At 33.1% G+C, this 22,462-nt stretch overlaps 4 protein-coding genes across 6 annotated transcripts in view; 2 read left to right on the top strand and 2 right to left on the bottom strand.

Moving 5' to 3' along the window:
* Window positions 1-411: 411 nt before the first annotated feature.
* On the bottom strand, window positions 412-2,722 carry LOC105231963 (zinc finger protein 557). The gene is made up of 5 exons (XM_011213494.4): window positions 2,404-2,722; window positions 1,533-2,347; window positions 1,178-1,470; window positions 908-1,110; window positions 412-845 (listed from the first exon to the last, which is right to left on the bottom strand). The coding sequence occupies exons 1-5, from the start codon at window positions 2,578-2,580 to the stop codon at window positions 558-560; spliced, it is 1,776 nt and encodes a 591-aa protein (XP_011211796.2). The 5' UTR covers window positions 2,581-2,722; the 3' UTR covers window positions 412-557.
* A 220-nt stretch (window positions 2,723-2,942) lies between these two features.
* Window positions 2,943-13,362, top strand: LOC105231965 (caspase-8). Of its 2 annotated transcripts, XM_029552732.2 has the most exons (8): window positions 2,943-3,168; window positions 3,356-3,418; window positions 3,497-4,252; window positions 4,315-4,525; window positions 4,591-4,724; window positions 4,805-4,956; window positions 5,301-5,462; window positions 13,224-13,362. In XM_029552732.2, the coding sequence occupies exons 1-7, from the start codon at window positions 3,064-3,066 to the stop codon at window positions 5,431-5,433; spliced, it is 1,554 nt and encodes a 517-aa protein (XP_029408592.2). In that variant the 5' UTR covers window positions 2,943-3,063; the 3' UTR covers window positions 5,434-5,462; window positions 13,224-13,362. The 2 variants fall into 2 exon arrangements, with proteins under 2 accessions (XP_029408592.2, XP_011211797.2); XM_011213495.4 differs by lacking the exon at window positions 13,224-13,362 and having other exon boundaries at window positions 5,301-6,074.
* On the bottom strand, window positions 11,543-20,860 carry LOC105232217 (transmembrane protein 198). Of its 2 annotated transcripts, XR_007422701.1 has the most exons (7): window positions 19,640-20,860; window positions 15,078-15,180; window positions 13,440-13,702; window positions 13,206-13,370; window positions 12,795-13,094; window positions 12,249-12,738; window positions 11,602-12,197 (listed from the first exon to the last, which is right to left on the bottom strand). XR_007422701.1 is itself a non-coding variant. In XM_049455933.1 (6 exons), exons 1-6 carry the CDS (start codon window positions 19,736-19,738, stop codon window positions 12,559-12,561), a joined length of 1,110 nt encoding a protein of 369 aa, XP_049311890.1. In that variant the 5' UTR covers window positions 19,739-20,860; the 3' UTR covers window positions 11,543-12,558. The 2 variants fall into 2 exon arrangements, 1 of the variants encoding a protein (XP_049311890.1); XM_049455933.1 differs by having other exon boundaries at window positions 11,543-12,738.
* Window positions 13,654-22,462, top strand: part of LOC105231968 (serine/threonine-protein kinase PAK mbt) — a 34,712-nt gene continuing 25,903 nt past the window's right edge. The window contains exon 1 of the mRNA XM_049455917.1: window positions 13,654-13,783. The gene's annotated coding sequence lies outside the window, so the exon portion shown is untranslated. The remainder of the gene's footprint in view (window positions 13,784-22,462) is intronic.

Consider the following 22,462-nt stretch of genomic DNA (forward strand, 5'->3'; position numbering starts at 1 on the left):
AAGGCTGTTATTTACATAATCGCTTTGGATCGGCAAGTTTTAATTTTTTTTAATGGGTATCCCGTTCCCATGATAGTAGTGTTTACGTTAGCGGAACGGAACTAGATTTTTAACCGGCCAACAACTGCCGACTCAGCAGTATTGCTCAAAATTACTGGAGGAATGACAAAAAGAAGTTTCCACTCACTCTAACAGTACTCAAAACAGCAAGAACAACAAAGTTTCTCGAATGCCTCAAAATCTGGATTCATATCTTGTAAATGACGCTCAACTCAAAAACTATTTGGCCAATGTTTTCGACTGGTATAACAACAAAAAACAGCATTACGACCGCAAGCAATCCAAGAGGAAGATTAACAAACGTCGAGTGCAACTTCTTCCTGCGGTAGCGAAAACTTAATACAATCGAACCTTGTTGCCTTAAATATATTTTGAAACTAGCGCAGATAACACATGGAATTTCAATGCTTTTCCAACACTAAGCAAGGTGAATTAATATGAAAATAATACAAAATCTATTGTTACAACAAAATTCGCTTAATATATAGGTATGTACATTAGAAAGTCAAATTAGCGTTCTCCTCAGCCACGCCTATTTCGTAATCAGTACCATATAAGGCTTGCTCATCACTATGTACGTCGTCCACTACCAATATGCTATCAATGTGTCCTTCCTCGTTGATTTCTAGGAACTCGCTTACACCCTGCTGCATGGCCAATTGTTGCCCGCTTACGTCAGACACCATTTGATAGTCATTCTCCTCCATATCCTCTTCGCTCTCCTCTACCAAATCGTCGTAATCGTTCGTACTGGCTTCGGACTTTTGGTGAACTTTGTAGTGCGCCTGAAAGCAGATAACGAAAAGTGCTGATGGTTGGTCATACCATAAATTTGTGGATAACCTACAATTAAATGATGTTTTCGCCGAAATCGTTTCACGCAAAACTCGCACTGAAAGCGACGTTCGGCTGTGTGTATCGTGTGCAGGTGTATGCGTAGCGTCGACGGTGATATGAATTTTTGTTTGCACTCATGGCACTCAAAGGATTTGGTGGTCGTATGTGAATAACGGTGCATTTTCAAATGCTGCAGTATGAGAAAGTCTTTGCCTGCAAGATAAACGAAGTGTTTGCTAATTATTATTTTTTATTTTTGTTTAACGGGTCAAGAGCATACCGCAAATCTCGCATTCAAACGGTCGTTCGCCGGTGTGCGAACGCATATGTACCGTTAAATCGTTCTTGGAAAGGAATGCTTTTTCGCATTCCGTACACTTAAAATTACGCACATTGTTATGTCGATCCATGTGATAACGGTAATGCACCTTTTGATTGAAGGTACGCTGACAGATATCACATTTGTAAGCTGGTTCGCCGCTGTGCAGACGCAGGTGCACGCGCAAGGCATCGTTGGTATGTAGGAGTTTGGTGCAATAGGGACATGGAAATTTGTTGTGGTGCACGGTTTTACTGGAATAAGTAGCAACATTAGTTTTTTTTATAATACATCTAAAAGCGGGTTTGGCACTTACCGATGTTGCAGGAAATCAGTGCGTCGTAGAAATTCCAAACCGCAAGCTTGACATTCATATGCACGGCGTATATTGCCACCATTACATGCCCCTGACACTTTCGGTCGTTCCAATGCATTAATCGGTAGAGTACTGTTAGTGTCCTCCAAATAATGCACATCAAAGAATTCCACTGGTTCTTGTTTCAAATCATCACGCTCTTCGATGGAGTTCTCTTCAAATATAGGCGTAAATTCGGCCACTTTCTCCTCACTTGTTTCTTTAATATCAACATGTTCGATCGCTGATTGCACATCCGTAACATGTCCAGCTGGCTCCTCTTCGTAGTACTGTACGTCAGTACAGTCGGTTGCTTCTGCCAATAGTTCATTCAAAGCCTCATTTGTGTCCACTTTCGTTGGCAACGTCACTTGAGGCGCGTATTCTTGTAAGTAATTAACCTCCTCCATGGTAGTTGGCGTGTAAGTTACCGCTTGACAGTCCTCAAACACGTATTGTTCTGGCTCGGTTATATTTGTACTTGCCTCCGCTAGCAGTGACTCGATTACACTATTTTCATTACCTATGGCTGACATATCACATTCTACAGATTCTTCCTTTAGAATAACGGAATTATTCGTTTCCAAATCGACATGTGTCACAATTTCATTCTTCTCTTCTACAAACGCATCATTTTTATCACTGGCGGTGTACATTTTTGCCAACTCTTCCAGTGTCCGTCGTGCCCTCATAGTTAATTTACGAAAGAGTCGCATTTGTAAATCACAACTATTACACAGATACTGTGGATATATCTCCATGGTTGACCCTTCAATCTAAAAGATGAAATTTATAAAAATAGTATTATTGAAGAAAAACGCATGAGAATCACCTCAACACCAAGCATCTCTTCATACAGCTTGCCCGTATTAGTAAGCTGCCATGTGTGTGACTGCATCACACCACTTTCTTCTATTACTTGCACAACGTATAGACATTCAAAATCACCATCCTGGTTAGGACTACGACAAACTCGACAGCTGTTTACCACCTCCTCCTCTTGAAACATCACATTTAAAATTATTTTACTACTAAACTGTTTATAAACAAATCCCACAAGCAACGAGTGTAGAATAATTGTTATCCCTTTTATCACAGAATGCGAATGTCGATTGAAAATGAAATGTCAATAGTTGTTGTTATCGATAAAACTTAGTATTATCGAACTTTCAATAAGAAAAACGAATTTGCAGCTTGTGATGAACTAATTTTTCAAAATAGAAAATTTTTAAAATTGTTTATGCCAATATGTTTAACACATCAACACACAACGGGGGGTAACCGCTTTTGGTTTTTAAAATATTTGTTAACAAATATAACTCAGGCAACTTGCGCCAGCTGTTATTTTTCTTATGTCAATATCTGTTCTTCATTCTATGGCATTCTTATCAGAATTTCTTTATTTGATAATTGTGGTCAACTAGTCTAGGACTCGCTTTTTTATTTGTAATATTTTTATTGTTTAATATCGTTTATATTTAACTAGATTTTAATGTCAGCTTCGCGTCACCAAGGTTTGAACTTAATTTCCAAATTGAATAATATTCATGTGGAGGATTTGCAATATGTGGAGCAGGATTTGTGCTATTACGAATTGGTAAGTGCTTTTGGTTCAGTGTGTTGCCGTTATAGAAAAGGTATTTCCTGTGTAAATACATATATTTGTATGTATGCATATTTAATACATTTTCAAAATTGTTCGTTTGTTTTATAAATATTTATAATAAACAAGTACATATGATAGTTTTTGTTTTTATTTTGTATTTGTTTTTATCTTTCAACAGGTGTCCTTGGGCTTTTTGCTGTTTGGCGATGAACGCGCAAACGCTGAATTCGCGCTACAAAAGGTATGCCATTATATTACTAACAAAAATGTTTAGAAAATAATATTTAATAAATAAATGTATTTATATTCATGCTCCTAGTTACTAATACTCTCCAATACGCACAAGGGGCGCAGTTGCGGTGGCGCGGATTTGCTCACCAAATACATTAGCGTTAACCCGCGCCATTGGCGCGCACAGTTAGTGGAAGCTTTGTCTATAATAGGCGCTCGACGGGTCTTACGGAAATTGGGTTTCGACTGGAATGAGTTGCACCAGCACTATCTGCCTCACATTGGCGAACTAAGCGTGCATGTGCATCCACTGCTAAAGGCGTTATATCGCATATGTGAACGTTTAAAACCGGCGCAAGCGGGGCAATTGGTATTACGCGTGAATGAGCAACATAAGGGGCCAGGAGAGCATCTACGTTTTTATGATTTTGCATATTTGGAAATATTTCTTTTAGACTGGCTATCGCGGCGCATTATTACATTGGGTGATCGTGTTGCAAATGGTGCAGATGTTGATGTGTTACTAGAATTTTTCAAATTTAATGATATGGATGCATTAAAGACACTTCTTCTCGAAACAATTGTAAATAACGCAGATTCTAAACGCATGCGCAATAACGAACATATCAGTGCGGATAATGCGACAGCGAGCAGTGGAAATAATAACAAATATTTTGCTGAGAAAAACACAACAACCATGCAATCAGATGCAAACGCATCTACCTCAGTGCGTAGCTGTGATTTAACCATAAATGAAAGATACGAGGTGCGACACGAGAGCGCTGGCATAATATTGATAATCAATCAATTAAATTTCCACGAAGATCCCGATCCTGCATTGAAGGTGAGAGTGTTGCCTTTAAATATTTATAATAAATATGTAAATGTTTATTAATTTAATTCAAGAAATTATTGCCAAAAAAATCACTCTCGTCACGTCATGGTTCGAACATGGACAAGGATCGCTTGAAAGACGTTTTTTCGCTTTTCGGTTACAAGCCAAAGGTGTTCGAAGATCTTACACATCTTGAACTAATGCATCGCATACGGGAAACGGTCAAATTATCATTTCAATTTGATTCGCTAATTGTGTGCATACTCTCCCATGGCACCGAAGGCAAGTAGTTGACAATGTGAAGCTAAGCAATATTATACATTTCTTTTTTTTTTTGCCCAATGTAGGCTCTGTGTATGGTAGCAACAGCATACCTGTGGAAATATCAGAAATCGAGCACATAATAACCGGCGACACGCTAGTTGGCAAGCCCAAACTACTTATCATTCAAGCATGCCAGAAAGATGAATCGCCAATAAATGTATGAATTATTGTTGCATATGCATTATATATGTATGTATAACATTTAGTAATATTTTTTAACATTTATATACTTTTAAGGAACGCCACAAGCCAAATGTGGAGCCACATCGTTTCAGCGACTTGGTAAAAGCTATGTCCACTGTGCCCGGATATTCTGCAATGCGCCATACACTTGAAGGTACCTGGTTTATACAGGAACTTTGCGATGCTGTAAACCGTTTCGGCGATCGGTAATGAAACAAAACATAGAAAAAATATTACTTTTTACAATGCAAATCATTTCATATTTCAAACGTTTTTTTGGTTTTTTATTTTCTTTTTTTTTTTCTTTTTTTATTTTTTCTTTTTTTAATTTTTTTTTTTTTAATTTTTTGTTTTTTATTTTATTTTATTTTTTTGTTTTTTCTTTTATTTTTTTTTTTTTTTTTTTTTTTTTTTTTTTTTTTTTTTTTTTTTTTTTTTTTTTTTTTTTTTTTTAATTTTTTTTTTTTAATTTTTTTTTTTTAATTTTTTTTTTTTAATTTTCTTTATTTTCCCTTTTTTATTTGCATTTTTTTTTTCATTTGTTTCACAGCCGTCACATTGTCGATATTTTAATTGCTGTTAATCGCAAAGTCAGCGAGCGGCGCGGGAATAAAAACGAAATAATGATGCCCATTTCGAGTTACACGCTGCGCAAATTTTTCTTTTTGCCGCCGCGTAAGTGACTACTAGCAGCAGTCTAACACGCTTGCCAGTAAGTCTGATAGCAAATGTGACAATTAGCTTATGTTCAGTTGTAATTAGTGAGTAATTGTAGTATCGAAATTTTTTGAAATTATTATTGTAGTTGTTTTAATTAAGTAGCAGTTGTGGCATAAAAAGTAAATTGTACTTTTAGAATGCATGCTATATTACCTGTATGAATTTTGATAGAAATATGTTTTTGTATTATATAATAAATAAAGATTTAAAGCATTTATGCAACGTATTCTAAATTTGTCATAGCAAATTGCTACACAATTTTGTATATATAAAAGAGTTGTTTTAAGAAATATAATTGATTCCATTTGTAAGACGATTCAAGTGTTTAAATAAACAATAGAAAATTGATATGGATATTACCCCCTTTTGTGTTAAAAGTTATTAAAACATCACCTGAATTCCAAAATAAAATACAGTTGCAAATATTCCTCTGTTTAATATTTGTATATTAATGTATTAATACATACTGGCGTGTGTTACATTTTAGTTTTACATTTTTTTATGTTAAATGATATAGCATTTTTTTTATATAGCACACATAATGCGTGCAATAAGTGTACAATTTATATTTAGCTTTAATTACTTAATAAATATTTAGATTTGGCATTGTGTTTTGGTAATTAAAATGAGCTTTAAATAAAAAAAAAATCAATTTTTTGTCCTAATTGTGTTTAAAACTTTTACTATTTTTTCACTTTTATTTATTTCAATAATATTTAAATTTTTATTTTCATTTTATTTATTTTCATGTTTTTCAAGTTCATTTTGATAAAAATTTCATTTTAATAATCACTGTGTTTATTTTATATTCTGAATCTGTTGTTTTTTCTATTACATTTCTTTCTATTATATATACCGCAACAAACGTTTAAATACATATGCATGTATTTTTAATTATATGTTTGTTTTTATGCTACACATTTTTATTTTCTGTTTTAGTTTGCTTTTTATACTTATATTATTATTTTTTATTTTTGTTTTAATTAATTTATTTTTTTAATAGTATAATAATACTATTTTAATTTATTATGAATTTTGGAATCAAAACCTGTTTTTTATTTGTAATTTAATCGTAATGTTATAATAATCTCGTTATGTTTCTACTTTGTTTTTATTTTATGGCGGTATTCTAGTCTAAAAATTAAAAGAATTATATAAATTATATAAAAATTATATTTGTTTTTTTATATTTTCAAAGATTAACTATGTCTACAAAAGCATTTTTGAAAGTTAAAATTATTTTTAGACATATACATACATAGGTATTTTGCTGACCCTACATCCATACTGGCTCGGCCGCAGCTGAAACTTTAGACACGTTTTCTAGAAACTCTCTCAAAACGATACCCACAATTTCTTAGTTTCTCTTCTTGATAGACTTGTCTATATCAGGGGACAAATCTCAGTTTTTAGTATTTTTTAAAATTCGAAATAATCAATTTCCATTTTTTTTTTCAAATCAAAACAAATCTCAATTTTTACTATTTTTTATTAATTTAAATGTTTTTTTTTTTTAATTCGAAATAATCAAATTTTTTTTTAATCAAAACAAATCTCAGTTTTTACTATTTTTTTGTTTATACAAAAATGTTTTTTTTTTTAAATTCGAAATGATCAAAAAAATTTTTTTTTTAATTCGAAATGATCAAAAAAATTTTTTTTTTAATTCGAAAGGATCAAAAAAATTGTTTTTTTTTTTCAATTTTTTTTTAACTGTTCCGGACATTGTGATATTCTAGATTCATATTTTTTTTTGTTCCAGTTAGCTAGCTAGAAATCATTGGTATGACCAGATGCCAATTTTTGAGACCTCACTTCTCAGCTGCTAATTTTTGAAATATTTATCAGTTTTTATTTTTCGATATTTTCTGTATTTTTGTAATGTTATTAAATAATTTATAAACACATGGAAGTTTAAATATTAAGACGCTTCAGAAATAACTTGAAATTCGTGCCTTAGACTAGAATACCCTCAAACATTTTTTTTTTGTAAATCTATTGAGTTTTTATTATTTTTATTTACTATTTGAGCTTAATAGTTTAGTTTTCAACTTTTATTTTCATTTCTTCGGAATTTAATTTATTTGTATATATTTATTGCCGTATTAATATCGACAATTTTATTAATATTTTTTTACTTTAAATTTATTATTTATTGATCTTACAAAATTAATTAAGTTTTAAATTTTAAACTTAATATTTTTTCTTGCATTATGTATGTATATTATTATTGTAATTTCTTTTTTTTTTATTTTTATAGTTTTTAATATTTTATTTTTATTGTATTTTATTTCTTTTTTATTTTTTATTTTTATAATGTTTTATTTTATTGCGTTTAGTTCATTTTCATTATTTTTTTTTATTTATTATTATTGTAATTTCTTTTTTTCTTTTTTTTATTTTTATAGTTTTCAATATTTTATTTTTATTGTATTTTATTTCTTTTTATTTTTTATAATGTTTATTTTTATTGCGTTTATTTCGTTTTCATTTTTTTATTTTTTTGTTTTATTTAAATTTTTTTTATGTTTGTTATTTGTTTTATGTTTGTGTTGTTAATTTCCTTTTTTAATTTCTTAAAAAGCTGATTTTATTTTACTGTTTATTTGTTAATGTATATATTTTTAATTGTAACTTTTATTTGTTAGAAAAATATGTTTTTTTTTGAGTCAATCGCATTGGCCTTAATTATATATGTACATATCTAATATCCTGCAATGTAAACCAAATACTTGCATATGGTATTTGGTTTACATTTTTATGACTTACTTTATTGTATATTTATTATGCAAGCGTTGGTATTATTTATTGTCAAAAAAAATTTAATTTAATTTTAGATAACTTATTTTAAATTCAACGGAAAAACTCTTAGCAATCGACTTAAAATTAATTAACTAAAAATTTGTTAGACTTCTTTAAAAATTAAAAGAAAATTTATTTTTGAAAATCAGTTATTGGTTTCAATATTTTCTGAAATAGTAGCGGTAGTCCAAACTGTTAATTAAAAATCGCTGCATTTTCTTCTCAACGCTTTTATTTCTAAATACTTTTTTATTCTTCTTAATAATTTCCAACACATTGTTTATAGTTAGTTCACTTTTCGCACAACTGAATTATTTCAAATTCTTTTTGTACTGCCGTTCTTACGCGCACCCCTCTCCTTAGCTACCGCTATTATGTACATACATATTTATTTTTGTTAAACATTTTTCATGTTTTGGAGCGGAAAAGTCAAAGCTAAACTATTTTTCTGTTCAATATTTTTCACACATATTTCTTTTTAAGTTATTAAGTAAAATGTTTAATTTGTAATATTTTTATTAATAAATATATTTTATACATGTACAGAGTTGCAAATATTTCATATAAATACATACAGAAGTTCTTAACACACCACTTTGCGCATTTAAGTCAAATTTAAGAAACAGCTTAAATTATTTGAGACTTTTTTATTAGCCAACTCATCACAGAGAGTTAATGCAATTTTTTTAAGGTTGACTGTATTTATTTTTTTTGTTTTTATACTAAGTAGCACAGAATACTTTTGTTAGTTAATTTCTGTTAATGTGTTAAAACAAAATTAAAATTTTTTTTAAGGTTTAAAACATTATAAATAAATAATATATAAAAAGTAAATAACTAAGAAAATAAAAAACAAAGATGTAATTGAGTCAATATGTTTAAAAAATATATTTTGAAGTAAAAAATTAGAATTTAGTTTTGTTTTATAAAAAATAAGTTAAAAAATTAAAAATAATAATTTAAGAAGTATATGAAAATAAAAAAATTCAATATAAATAATAAAGCAATCATGAATAACAAAATTTTTTTTTTGTTTTTAATTAATGAAAAAATATAGTAAAAATAAAAAAATTTCAAAGTTTTTTATAATTCTTATCTTAATGGAAGTATGCTTAGTGTGGCAAACTACAATACTTAAGGAGTTAAGTATATAATACTCGTACAAATACTAGATATACATACATACATATTTATCTTTAAAATATAAACATTTTTGTTTTAAATTATATATGGTTTATATATTTATTTTTTATTTTAATTATGTTTTATATATTTTTGTTTTAAATTATATTACACATATATTTTTTTAGTTTAATTTTAAATAATATAATATTATATTTTTAAAAATATGCAAGTACAGTTAGACAAAAATATTTGGTATTTTAAATGTTTAATAAGTTGAGATTTAAGTTGCTTGTGTTATACATATTTATGAGTGACAGTTTTAAAATGATACGCATATTCACATACATACATATTGTTATTTTTATGTAAAATTTATTTTAAAATAATATTATTTAAATCAGATATAATCTGTGCTACAATAAATAGTAGTTTTTTCTTATTAAAATGAGGTAACGTAGAGATGAGCATATTTATATAATTTTTTATAAATTATTTAAAACAATTGTGAATTATTTTAGCCCCTTATAGTGAACCTTTGATGTGAATATTTTGTGAACGTGCTTTGAGCGTGTAGTATACCAAGAATTCTGCTACGCCTTAATAAAAATATTGTTTTTTTATATCTATAAAAAGTTTAAACTTCTAACTAGTTAATGAGCTTAATTTGTAGTTTTAGTAAATTAGTTGTTAGATAAAATTAGTTATTAGAAAAAACAAAAAGTTATTAAAAAAAATATTTTTAAAAAATATTAGTTGTTAAGAAAAGTATGAATTATCGTGAATTTTATATTTTGTTTATTTTCACATTATATTGTTATTTTATTTAAACAAAATAATTTGATAACTATTTGTTTAAAGAAAAAATATTTTTCTGTATTTTTTTTTTTATTAACATTTTTTTATATTTTCTGTTTTAAAAATAATTTAAAATACCAAAAAAAAATATTTATTTATCGATAATTTTTTTTCTTTTGAAATTTTTAAATTTTCTGGTTTTTTATCTATTTAAAATAATATATTAATTTTTTTTAATAAAAATATTAAAAAAAAATTTTTTTGAATACTACTTGAAAAAGATATTGATTTCTCAATATTTTTTGTTGTTGTTTTCTGGTTTATCAATTTAAAAAATCTAGCTAAGTTCACTTTTTTTGTTTTTAGCTAAAATTTATAAGCAAAAATTATTGATTTATACGGTATGTATATATTTTAAAATTTCCAGTTACTTTCACTTTTTTATAAAAAAAAAAATTCAGTTGTTTTTTGGCAGTGTTGAAATAATATGAACCTCATCAAATAGTGGGTGTCTTTTCGGTGGTTATATGGCCACAAATTTGCGCATTTATGCGATACTAATATATGATGTGATAAAAACCAAAAACTTTGGAGCAATTTATTTGAATTAAAAACAGAAAGTTTATAATATATTTCACGCAACTTCTCTTAACCTGATATCCACAAGATTTTTTTTTTTAAATTGTATATGTTTGTTGCAATTTCCACACAAAAATCGATAGTTGACAACCAGGGTTGCAATAATACTATAAAAGGCGATTGAATTAATATTTAAAATATTATTTTTTTTGTAATCTCGAAAAGTTTTATTAAAAATAATTTTCAAATGGCTACTTTCAATTACTTTTAGTTATAATTTGAATTAAATATATTTTATCAATTTTTAATTCTGATTTTGGGATTAAAAAATTCTTATTTTCCGATTTTTAGATTAATGAATTGTATTTTCAATTAACAATTTCGAAATTAAAAGTTTAAATAAAAATTAAAAATGTAAATTATATTTTAAAAATTTAAAATAAAAAAAAAAATTAAATGTTAAATTAAATTTCTTTTAAATTTAAATTTTAAGTTTAATTTAGAAATGTTTTAATTTTTAAAATCAATTAATTTTAATTTAAGTTTAAATTTTTAACTTCTAATTTGGTATTAAAAAATTGTCATTTTCCAATTTTCGGATAAAAATATTATATTTCCAATTAGCAATTTCGAAATTAAAATTTTAAATAATAATTAAAAAATTAAATTATATTATAAATTTAAAATAAAAAAAATAAATTTTATATTAAAATAAAATTATTTTGTATTTAATATTTTATGTTAAAATAAATTTATTTTAAGTTTAGTTTAAATTTTAACTTTAATTTATTAATTTTTAAAATTGATTAATTTTAATTTATTATAAGTTAATTTTTAATTTGGGCTTAAGAATTAAATAAATTAGACGCATGAAGATACATAATTATTCCACACATACACACAAATCAAGTAGCTAGTTAGTTTTAGTTTTTTGGAAACTAATTAGTTCATTGTAAACGTAATTTTTTATAAATTTTTTATAAACTTTTTTTGTAACTTAGAAATACCTTAACTAATTCTTTACGAAAGTTCAACAAAACGGTTAAAAATGAACGCACTTTGTAAGTTAAAGCCTGTTAAACCCTGTAACACAATTAATCTTAGATCATATCCTAAGCGCATACATACATACATAGTATAACGTTTTCTTTGTCAGTACTTACTAAAGAGGAACTTAGCAGCTAGTGTCGTAAATTGGCTTGTACTTGAAAATAATGTTGAACATTTTAACGTAAAATTTTTGTTATTTTCGTATTTTACCTGAATTTTCATACTCAAAATGCTTTAAAAACAAAACCAAATGACTTTTAGTTTCCTAAGTTTTCTATGCATACAACTTTTTCTCGTTAAATTTACAAAATTTAGTGTTCTAGAGGCCAGTATTTTAATTTTACTTTGCTGACTGTGGACATTTTCGCTCCCATTCCTGTTTAAATTCTTTAATTTAGCGCGCGAAACCAACAAATTTTCGACTTACTTATCACTTTCATGCATTACCACGCATGCACTCGTCTCCTTACCTCCCTCACTCCCAGCACTTCATTAAATTAAGCTTTGTCAAGTTATATTTACACGCCCATCAAACGCAACGTTGCATTTTATCACTTAGCTGTAGTTGTTGTATTGGCAATTTAACAATTTCCCGTTATACATACACGCACAACGATCGTCGCACACGCACACACATACGCGATTCTTAGGATAACCACAAGCAAGCTCTACGCGTCTCTTACACGTTTCCGTTTCCCTCGCACATTCGCCGCTTACATATAACTGTTGCTTGTTTGTTATCCTAGATCACGCACAATTTCGATTTTGTCGCACATTTCGGAATCGGGTATGGTGGTGAAGTGTGTGCGATCGCTGCGAAATGTATTGCGTTCGTTCGAACTCGTCTTAATCGAGCGCTCTGAGGGCGTCTCCGTGCCGCCCAGTTGTATGCGCTTCTGCAATGCTGACACAAAGTTCTGCAATGAGCTGGTTAGTGGCTTCTAAGTGCATATAGTTGTTTGTTTTTACGAACCTGTGAAATAATGTCGCCGCGCGCCGTGCGCACCTGATACAAATAGCGGTATTTGCGTTGACTGGCTTCTTCGCGCGTTTCGCGCGGTCGTCCGCTCATGCGATTCGTCGGCAAGCCGCCGGCACCGCAGCGTGCCATTTGGTGGTGATGCCGCAGGTAGACGCGTTTGCGATGATCCACACGCCAGGCCGTGATGAAACACTGCACCATTATGCTGATGATGATTGCCACCGGCCAGGAGCATATCAAAATGCCGCCGTAACAAGGCGGTGGTAGCGGATTCGGTTTCATATTTAAAATCTTAAATGTTATTAACAGTGCAAGTTGTTGTTATTTAGTTCTTGTCTTGTAGTTTGACTTAATAAAATTTAATATTTACTGCAAGTAACGGTCATTAGCGCCAACACTTACCCAATTTATCGTGTCTAGGTTGTGCATGAAAAAATCGATAGCGGTAATAATCATCGCGCTGCCAACGATGCTCGAAGTCAGTATGGTCACATATTTGGCGCAGCAGAACGTCAGCACCGAGCAAATGACGGCGCCACCCGCGATAGCCACATAAATTTCGCGATACTACAATAATTTGCAAAAAGTATTTGTTTTTATTGTTTTATCATATGTATGTTCTGGTTTGATACTCACGCCAAAGTCATTGTCTGGCATTGTGGCCACGCACACGGCCATCGCTGCGCCAGCGACCAATGCGCCCGCGAATGCGCTAATCAGTATCGATGCTACCGGGTATGTCGAACCGATCACGGCACCCAGCAAGCCCGCCACGATCGCTAGTGCCGAATCGGTTGGTTTGCCGAGCAGCGTTACATGAAAGTCCTGTAACATGAAAATGGCGTTGGCACCGACCATCAGACCGCTTAAGAAACCCACCGCGCGCAGACAGCGGTAGCCTGTGAATTGAAAGGAAATAAAGGAAGGTCTCTTAAATCCATGGAAGAATAAACAGAAAAACAGTTTTGAGGGAAAATCCGGTAAGTCTAAACTTTTTTCGATTTTTAGATATTCTACAATATGCAATCTTATAGAAGCTTTTAGGAGAAAATGTCCAATATATAATATGATATTCGCGCATAGCATTTAGTAATTCTAATTTTTATGTGAGAGGGTTTGAATCTTCACAATTAAGTAAAAACGGGTAATTTAGGGAAAAACGTAATATTTCACAAATCGCCCGCTACAATTGGTTGCATTGTGTCGACCTAGAGCTAGTACTCTAGATCATATGCCGCTTTTGATGTCCCATTTTAAACCGAAAGGCATTTGTCAAAAGTTTTGCGTCGATGCAGCCCTGCCAGCGCGATTTCCCAGCATTGAAGGCGTCACGGAAGGCATTCCTCGGAATAGCTGAGATGCATGCTGCTTGGATCCCCTCTGTCGTCTCAAAAAGCTTGCCTTTTATCGGCCTTTTCAGACAAGGAAAAAAATGGCCGGGGTCACATCTGGGCTGTAGGGCGGCTGCGGAAGCGTTGGCATGCCGGCCTTGGTTAGGTAACTGTTCACAAGAAAGACACTCTGAAGCGGGGCGTTGTCGTGGTGCAACTTCCGGCTGTGATGTCTTTTCGGACATCACATCACACACCACTTCTTCCTAAAACAGTATTTGGGTAAGCCTGCTTGATCATATCGTATCGCGTACCTCTGCTCTAACGAACGTTGCATTTTCAGCTTGTACCACTCACAGAAACACGTCGCGCGAAAATGTTTGTCTTGACTCTCCAGGGGCTCAGAGACAACTGACCAGCCGTCGTTCGTTAGCTAGGAACGCCCTCTACCGAATCCAGTCTGTCCGCGCACGCTTCGAAGTACAGTCGCGTCGAAAGAAATCAGTCATATTACTTTCCGGACAAACATATATCACATATGCTCACCCAGGTCCAGTATCCTGAATAATTCAATGAGCCTGCTGGGCGCTACTGAGGTGATGTGATCCCGATCCATGTAGATGGAACCTTAATCATGCTTCTGCAAATTCCTGGACAATCCAGAATCAGCTGTACTGGGGTTTTCTGTTCCATGTCGCAGAACCGGCAGTTTGCCCTAGAGGCTATGTCCATGTTGGACAAGCTTCCTGAGACTGCAGTGCCCAGTGTAAAGCGCGACAAGGAGGCGGAATTTGTCACGAGGCAGGTTGATTTCTATTAGTACCAACGAGTATGTAGATGTCTAGAGTTTTCTTTGTCTTTGTTGAGAAAGTCAGTTGGAAAAACATTTGTCTTTTTCGAATTGCTTTCAACGCAATCTGGGAACAGTTGCTTAATTACTTACCGAGCAGCGCGTAAACAATACCAAACACCGCCGTAATTGTCCACAGCAGCGCGGCCACAGTGTCCGGTGTTGTTGTTGTGCATGATGGGCTCTCTAGAATGCCCTACAAAAATGAGAAAAATAAAAAAGTATTTAAGAAACCATTAAAATTTTAATATCGTGATAAATATATTTATATATGTATGTATGTGTGTGCAATCCATTTGTGGCGCCAACCGAACGACTTCGTAATTGAAAACTGAAATCAATCAGCACGACACGAAATCAATATGCTCGAATGCAATTGCAAACTTATCCACTTCATCGCACTGTTTTCAACCAAAAAGTCGGAAATGTAAACAAAAACAAAGATTGGTGTTAATAAAATTGTTGTATGCGCAGGCGAAAGTGCGCCAACTTAGTACGCTGGCAAACCGCTTGCCAAGTAACGGTGCTTGAAAGCGGTGTGGGCGGCGGATGACATAAGTGGCATGAATTTGTATACCCACTGTATTTATGTATGCGAGCGCTAAGAAGTGCGTCATAACCGCATTTGAATGCATTCACAACAGCGAAAAAACAACAACAATCGCAATAATACTATAACAGTCCGCAGATGACTGCTGGCGACGAGAAAATTGGCGGCGGTGGCAACAACAGGCGACAACTTACACTTACACACACACATACACATACATACATGTGTAAATAGAACACACAAAAAGTGGGTCAATTCCTATGGCAGTAGTCATAGAGCAGTTGAAGCATTGCTGCTGCCGCCTGCCACAAACAGGTCGGCGGAGGACACTCGAATTTTGCAATCAAGCAACGCCAGTGGCAACACTCAACGCTGTGGTTTGCTGCAACGCGCACGGCGAACATTGTAAACAACAAATACATATGTTGGAGTGCTTAAACTACAACAAAAATCAACACATTAATGCATTTTTTACTTTTTACAAGTGAAAAATCAACAATGAGCGCAGCTAAAACATAAGACCGCCGCTGGCAGAGCGCACAAATGGAGCACTAATAAGCGCCGCTAAAGCAAAAGTAATAATTGCAGCATCGAAATTTTGTACACAAGCCACAGTCAAATTTAAGATAAAACGAATTGAGAATCCGTAACTATTTCCGTATTATCCTTTTTCGATAAATCTGCCGCTTTTATAGACTAAGTTTCAATTTGCTCTAGTAAAGAAGTGGACAATCCGTAGTAGCGGCGTTCACATCGTAAAATAAAGAATAGAAATGTTAATTAGAATATTCATTAATTCGCTGAACTATGTCAATGCCGTCGTATATTTCATACAGCTCATCGTTCTATCAAATGCGATATTTGCCGTGGCCAACGTGCAAAGGACCATAAATCTTTTGTAGAACTTTTCTCTCGAAAACTCGCAACGTCGATTTATCAGTTGTTGTCATTATTCAAGCCTCTGCACCATATAGCAGGACGGAAATAATGAGTGACTCATAGAGTTGTGTTTTCGTTCGTCAAGAGACGACTTTACTTCTCAATTGCCTACCAGGTCCGAAGTAGCACCTATTGACAAGAGTTAATGTTGGTAAAAACTGAGGAACTAACTCACGTATATAAAGACAGACAGGTTTTTATGAGAAAATTTTATACGTTAGAAATATATTTGAAAGGTTTCCGTTATTGAAGAGTTTTTTCATAGTTTTATCAACGGGTATGTGATTCCTAGTACACAAATTTAATTAAAATTAGTCTACTTTTAGGCGCTAAGCCATATAAAAGGCTTTAATACTATCAGAAACTGTTATTTTGGGTATTACATATGTACATTTTTACGCATAGGCTTCATTTTGCATGAAATTGATAACCTCCTGCGACTTCGAAGCACCCACTGCTTGTTTAGAAGACAGGAAAGTAAAATGAAGAAAAAAATCGATAATTTCGAGCATTGCGCTTTGTATACCATGCATACATTGTACTTGCAAATGTTTGCGTGCATGTGTATATGACATGAATTTTTCGGCAAGTAAATTCACTTTTCAGCATGTTTAGCAAACACAATAGCACTAGCAGTAAGAATGCAAAAAACTAGTACAAAGCAAACAATGTGCAAAAAATGCAAAATGTTTTGAAGAAGCCGTTGCGAGCACCCACAATAGCAGCCGGGGCAGGCGGTGTAATGAAGTGAAAACCTACCAGTGCGCCCAATTCTGTGGCTCATTTATCACTTTCACAGTTCATGACAATTTTGACCAAATTTGCCTTTGCCCATTCTTCTTCTACTCTCTACCTATTTGCATTTTTCGCACTTTTGTGGCTTTTGCGGCTTCGGGCCTTTGCAAAACACATAAAAAAGTCCTTGCGGTTTGCATTAGACAGACGTCAGTCCGACCTCAATGCGGAAATACTCATCTGAGAGAATTATAACTTGGAGTGTGGGTATTTACTACCACTTAAGTTATGCGACTGCACTTAACCTGGCTTACAGAGTTGCGAATACAATTTTCAGGTAATTTTCAAGAGTGCTTCGATAAATTGTAGAAGGACAATCGCAATTAACGGAAAGAACAGAGTTTGCTTAATATTCTAGACTTCGCCTGGGCTTGAATTGGGCCCTATCATTTACTGCGAAGAGTTCATGCACTTATCATACTCGGCTTCGTCGCTCGATACTATGGAGTCTGATTTTAATAGCGCGCGGTTAGCAAAAACAAATAATAATCTATTATAAGATAGATTCTATTCGTGGTAGAAACTTCGTTAGATCAGCAGCATTTCAATCATAAGCTGGAGTTGAGGTTAAATCAGATTATCGATATGCTAAACTGATTCAGCTTGTGGTGCTAGCTGAACTATTTGCTTAAAAGTAACTCATCAAATGTAGAAACCACTTGGAATTCGTGGGCTCTACATAGATTCTTTACCATGAAGTTATATAAAGCTAGCGTTTCTGTCCTCTGGACATGGGGTAGACTGTTTCCTAATCAATGTGTTATATAGTACAGACTGTGCCAGAAATTTACTTTCTGCTCTTCAGAACCGATTACTTCTAATATATTTATTCATGTCAGCGTGTTAGTTTTGGCCAAAATGTAAATTGTAGTAATTTCGATACTTCGGTCTTGTCTGTCACCCAAAAGTAAATAGCTTGCCGTCTATTGCCACCAGGATACTATATCAAATAAATTTTTATGATGAGGTTTACAGGGTTTGTCCGGAAAGTAATAGGACTGATTTTCTTCCGCCGCGACTTCGGAGCATCGACCGGATTTGGTAGAGGGCGTTCGTAGCTAACGAACGAGCGGCTGGTCAGTTGTCTCCGAGCCCCTGGAGAGTCAGGACAAACATTTTCGCGCGATGTGTTTCTGTGAGTGGCCGAAAATGCTGCGTTCGTTAGAACAGAGGTATGGTAGCTTACCCAGATGTTTCTTTAGCAAGAGTGGTGTGTTCCGGTGGCACCAGGCCTTTTTGGAGGGCCGGGAAGAGGTCGCTGACCGTGCCGGGAGACTTGCGACTTCGACAAACACCGACAATGTGACTCGTGTGCGCACTCAGACCGTGGACTAAGTATTCGTTTCGCTCAGATGTTAAATTTACCATAACCTGTGGTTCATGACATTGTAACGCAGCACCTGAACATGCGCCAGGGGTGCGCGAAGTTGGCACCGCCTTTCTTGTGAACAGCTACCTAACCAAAGCCGGCATCCCAACGCTTCCGCAGCAGTCTTACAGCCCAGATGTAGCCCACCCGTACTTTTTTTTTGGTTCCTTGCATAAAAAGGCCGTTGAAATGCAAGCATTTTGAGACGACAGAGGCGATCCAAGCAGCATGCACCTCGGCTCTCAAGGCTATTCCGGAAAATGCCCTCTGGGGTGCCTTTAATGCTTGGAAATCACGCTGGCAGCACAGCAGCGACGTAGAAGGAGCCTATTTTTGAAAGTTTTTAAAGAATTGTAACGATTGATTCAATACATTTTAAATCGACTCAGTCCTAACTTTCCGGACAATCCCTGCACAAGGTTTTTTTTTTGTGAAGAGTGTCTTTTTTACACCCTTCAATATTTGTCATACATTCAAGGACATCAATTTCAGTGGTTGGGTTTATTTGCGATGTAATTTCCATTTCGCTCAATACTGTCAGCCCTGTTTTTCACTGCTTTCAGTTGACATTCGCACAAACAAAAAGAATCCCAACAACGTCGCTTTTTTTTCCATAGTTAATAAGTCAACCGACTTTGTGAGGCTTATAGAGTTTCTAATCCTTTCAATCAACACTGTCATCGTATTTTCCCCCCGCTTTCTTTGCACAACAGCATTTCCGTTTGCTGTGTCATAGCTGATAGCAAAGAACTTTTCACAACATTCAAGTAAGCGTGCAAACCATAAGTGAATGCACACAAGCGCTGCTCCACTGCAGCGGTGGCCAGGTCATGGCCTAATCGCGCTCGTTCGTTAGCTCGTTGGCGCCCTATTACATATGCAACGCATATATACATATATGTATATGTATATATATTTATATGTATATATATATTTACATACGAATATATATATTTATATATATAGATGTGTATTTTTGTATAAGCGTATACAAACACTCACCTTAATCAAGAAGGGCCAATCCAAGTTCTGCAGCTCGCGTGTGTCATCATGGCCATGGCGTCGCTCATCCTCACTTTCGTACACGTTCACGGAATGCATTTTCTCCGCACACTGGAAAACACTGTGCGTTGTTGTTTTTGCTGTTGTTGCTGCAATGTGTGTGTTTTCTTTGCCGTTTGCTGTTTGCCAAACCAATTGGCCTGCTTTCAGCCAACTAAAGAGATGCTGCGGAGGCAGCGCTCGCAACAGCGGCTCGTTTGAACTGGGCGTATTCTCGCGTGTTTGAGTGAAGAAAAATATGATGCTGTACGCCCAAACGTAGCACGCAGTTAATATTTACAAAATCTCGTTTATGTCTTTGATTAATTTTTCGATCGTCCAGCTATTGGCTGTTGGTGAGCCGTGGTAAACACGCCATTACTACGTTTCTCTTTTGCTGACCCAACACTCCACACTTGTTTAATGCAAATTTTCGAACTGTCATAATTCTATAACCTACACATATAGGCTTAACGGTGTGAAAAAAACTAAAAACGCGAAGGAAAGTGAAATTGTTTGCAGGCGCTCAGGAATTAAGCATCAAAACGCACGTTAGCAACAATTTCGTAGTTATTATTTATTTATAATTGCTTTTTGTTAACAAATTTTCCACACACACATAATTTTGTCATTTTCACTTTTCATTTACATTTTTGGTTGTTTTTCTCACACACACACTTCCTGCCCGTGTAATAACCTTTTGCGACTGCGAGCGTTTTGTTCGCCACTTTACATGAGCGCTGGGGCGATTACTCGTCAGTTGCAGGGACAATTCGGAATTGTTGTGGTACGGTCAGTGGCACATTTTCCACCCTAAATAACGAAAATTGAACGAATGTGAAAAAGGAATCGTATTATAGCGTGTGACAAAAGGAGCGAACAAATGTCCATATGAGAAAGCCGAGAAGTGAAACTAGCGGCAAAGCGCGCCGCTATCAATGGTTGGGCGGCTGACTGTTTGGCGTATAAATTCCTTTATAACTGTTGGACGTTGTTGTGCTCTTTGTCTGTATGTATGTATATTGTTTTTGTAAACACACCTCACACTGTGTTTTGTACCCTGTTAGCGGTAAGCGCTGTTTTGCTTTCTGAAGCCTTGTCGATTACAGTCATGGAAGCATATGTGTATTTGTTTAAAATATCATAATTCTTCGTAATTTGTGAGTTCAGTTTTCAGAAGTAGAGTTTTTGTTATATATTTTTTGATTTTTGTTCAAATTTTTTTCTTTCTTCAAAAATGCGATTTTTTTCATACCTTAAAATATTTTTTTATTCAAAATTAAAACTTTTTTTATTTAATTACAATTTTTTTAATTTAATTAAAAATATTATTTATTTTAAATTAATTAAAATGTTTTTTTTTTAATTAAAAAAAAACCTTTAAAATTCATTAATTCTTGTTTTAATTTTTTTTACTGAAATTATGCTGTAGGCAAGCCTTTGTTTTCTGTTTTTTAAACTATACTTTGATTACTTTTTCTTTAATGCATTTTCCTTTTTTTTAAATTTTTGGCTTTAAAAAATTGTCAAGTGAGTTTAGCAAATCACATTTTATTTATTAAGCATTTTATTTATACATATATTTTACTATATTTTTTATTCATTTATTTTTTATTTAGTTGTATTTATTTAATATTACTTTTTTTATAATACTTATTATTTTTTTCACAACACTAATTTTAAAATTCGGTCACAATTTGTTTGCAAAAAAAAAACTAAAAGTTTATTTATTTATTTAATTTTTTATTTATATTTTTTGCTTATTCTCTCTCATTTTATTTATGTAATGGAAAAAAATATATATATTGTATATTTTATAATTTATTCATTTATTTTTAATTTAGTTTTAATTATTTAATATTATTTTAATTTAATTTTAAAAGTTTTTATTTATATTTTTGGTTTATTTTCTCATTTTATTTATGCAATTTTTTTGAAATTTTACTTTTATTAACTTTTTCACAACAGTATTTTTAAAATCGGTTCATAATTTGTTTACAAAAACCAAAATCCAAAACATTCTCTCATTTGTGCCACTATCGACCATTCGCTCATTTTCTAGCTGTAATATTTGTGCAACTCTACTTGCTCCACCTCTCACAGCTTTCGCTTTCCACCACTACGCTGCTGAGCTGCTGCTTTGTGCAAAAATTTGCTTTATCTAAAATTTCCTCAAAATTTTCACTTTTCTGCGTCGAAACTTGAGCAATCTGTACGAGTACTCCACTTTATAAACTTTTCAATAACATTCTTAATTTCTTAATCACCAATTTTACTAAAAATTAATATTTTTCTCACATTTCTGCATCTTTGCTGCGCCATCCACCCCACACACGCCAATTTTATGTGAAATCCACAAAAGTACCGCACGAATCCGTTGCTGCGTTGTGCCAAGCACGAAGGTCCTTTGGCTACTCCTCGTTGATAGGCAAAACAGTTGTGTAGTGAGTGCATTAAGCGAGTACTATTCGGCTTTTGGTTAGCAACACTTCCTTCGTTGACGATTTGCCTGACACAAGCGAATGTTTTAGTAAAGCTTTTATTTGCCGGCGCTTTAAGCTCTCTTTTATGGCTTTTTGCCGTTATTACTGTTGTACGGTTGCTGCTACAGTTAAATTTTCGAAATCTGGCCATATAGAACTGTTATACGAGTAGCTATATTTTGAGAGAAATCTAATCCTAAAATTCGATCCGATTTCGAGAACCCCAGCTTCTTCAAAATCTATTTAGACCTCTTCGAACTGTCTAATAATAAAACAAGAAAAAAACGTTGCTAATATACCC

This window comes from Bactrocera dorsalis, chromosome 4 (assembly GCF_023373825.1).
Source record: "Bactrocera dorsalis isolate Fly_Bdor chromosome 4, ASM2337382v1, whole genome shotgun sequence".
In the NCBI taxonomy this organism is placed as follows: Eukaryota; Metazoa; Arthropoda; class Insecta; order Diptera; family Tephritidae; genus Bactrocera; species Bactrocera dorsalis.

What these genes read in the sequence shown, in the direction of transcription:
- LOC105231963 (XM_011213494.4), bottom strand. Translation starts at nt 2,580, where the DNA reads ATGTTTCAAGAGGAGGAGGTGGTAAACAGCTGTCGAGTTTGTCGTAGT. An exon ending in ACTGATTTCCTGCAACATCG is followed by an intron (nt 1,471 to 1,532) that starts GTAAGTGCCAAA and finishes TACTTATTCCAG; the next exon opens with TAAAACCGTGCACCACAACA. An exon ending in GTTTGAATGCGAGATTTGCG is followed by an intron (nt 1,111 to 1,177) that starts GTATGCTCTTGA and finishes TTTATCTTGCAG; the next exon opens with GCAAAGACTTTCTCATACTG.
- LOC105231965 (XM_029552732.2), top strand. Translation starts at nt 3,064, where the DNA reads ATGTCAGCTTCGCGTCACCAAGGTTTGAACTTAATTTCCAAATTGAAT. An exon ending in ATCCCGATCCTGCATTGAAG is followed by an intron (nt 4,253 to 4,314) that starts GTGAGAGTGTTG and finishes ATTTAATTCAAG; the next exon opens with AAATTATTGCCAAAAAAATC. An exon ending in ACTCTCCCATGGCACCGAAG is followed by an intron (nt 4,526 to 4,590) that starts GCAAGTAGTTGA and finishes TGCCCAATGTAG; the next exon opens with GCTCTGTGTATGGTAGCAAC.
- LOC105232217 (XM_049455933.1), bottom strand. Translation starts at nt 19,738, where the DNA reads ATGCATTCCGTGAACGTGTACGAAAGTGAGGATGAGCGACGCCATGGC. An exon ending in ACCTAGACACGATAAATTGG is followed by an intron (nt 13,095 to 13,205) that starts GTAAGTGTTGGC and finishes ATAACATTTAAG; the next exon opens with ATTTTAAATATGAAACCGAA. An exon ending in GCGGCGACATTATTTCACAG is followed by an intron (nt 12,739 to 12,794) that starts GTTCGTAAAAAC and finishes AGCTCATTGCAG; the next exon opens with AACTTTGTGTCAGCATTGCA.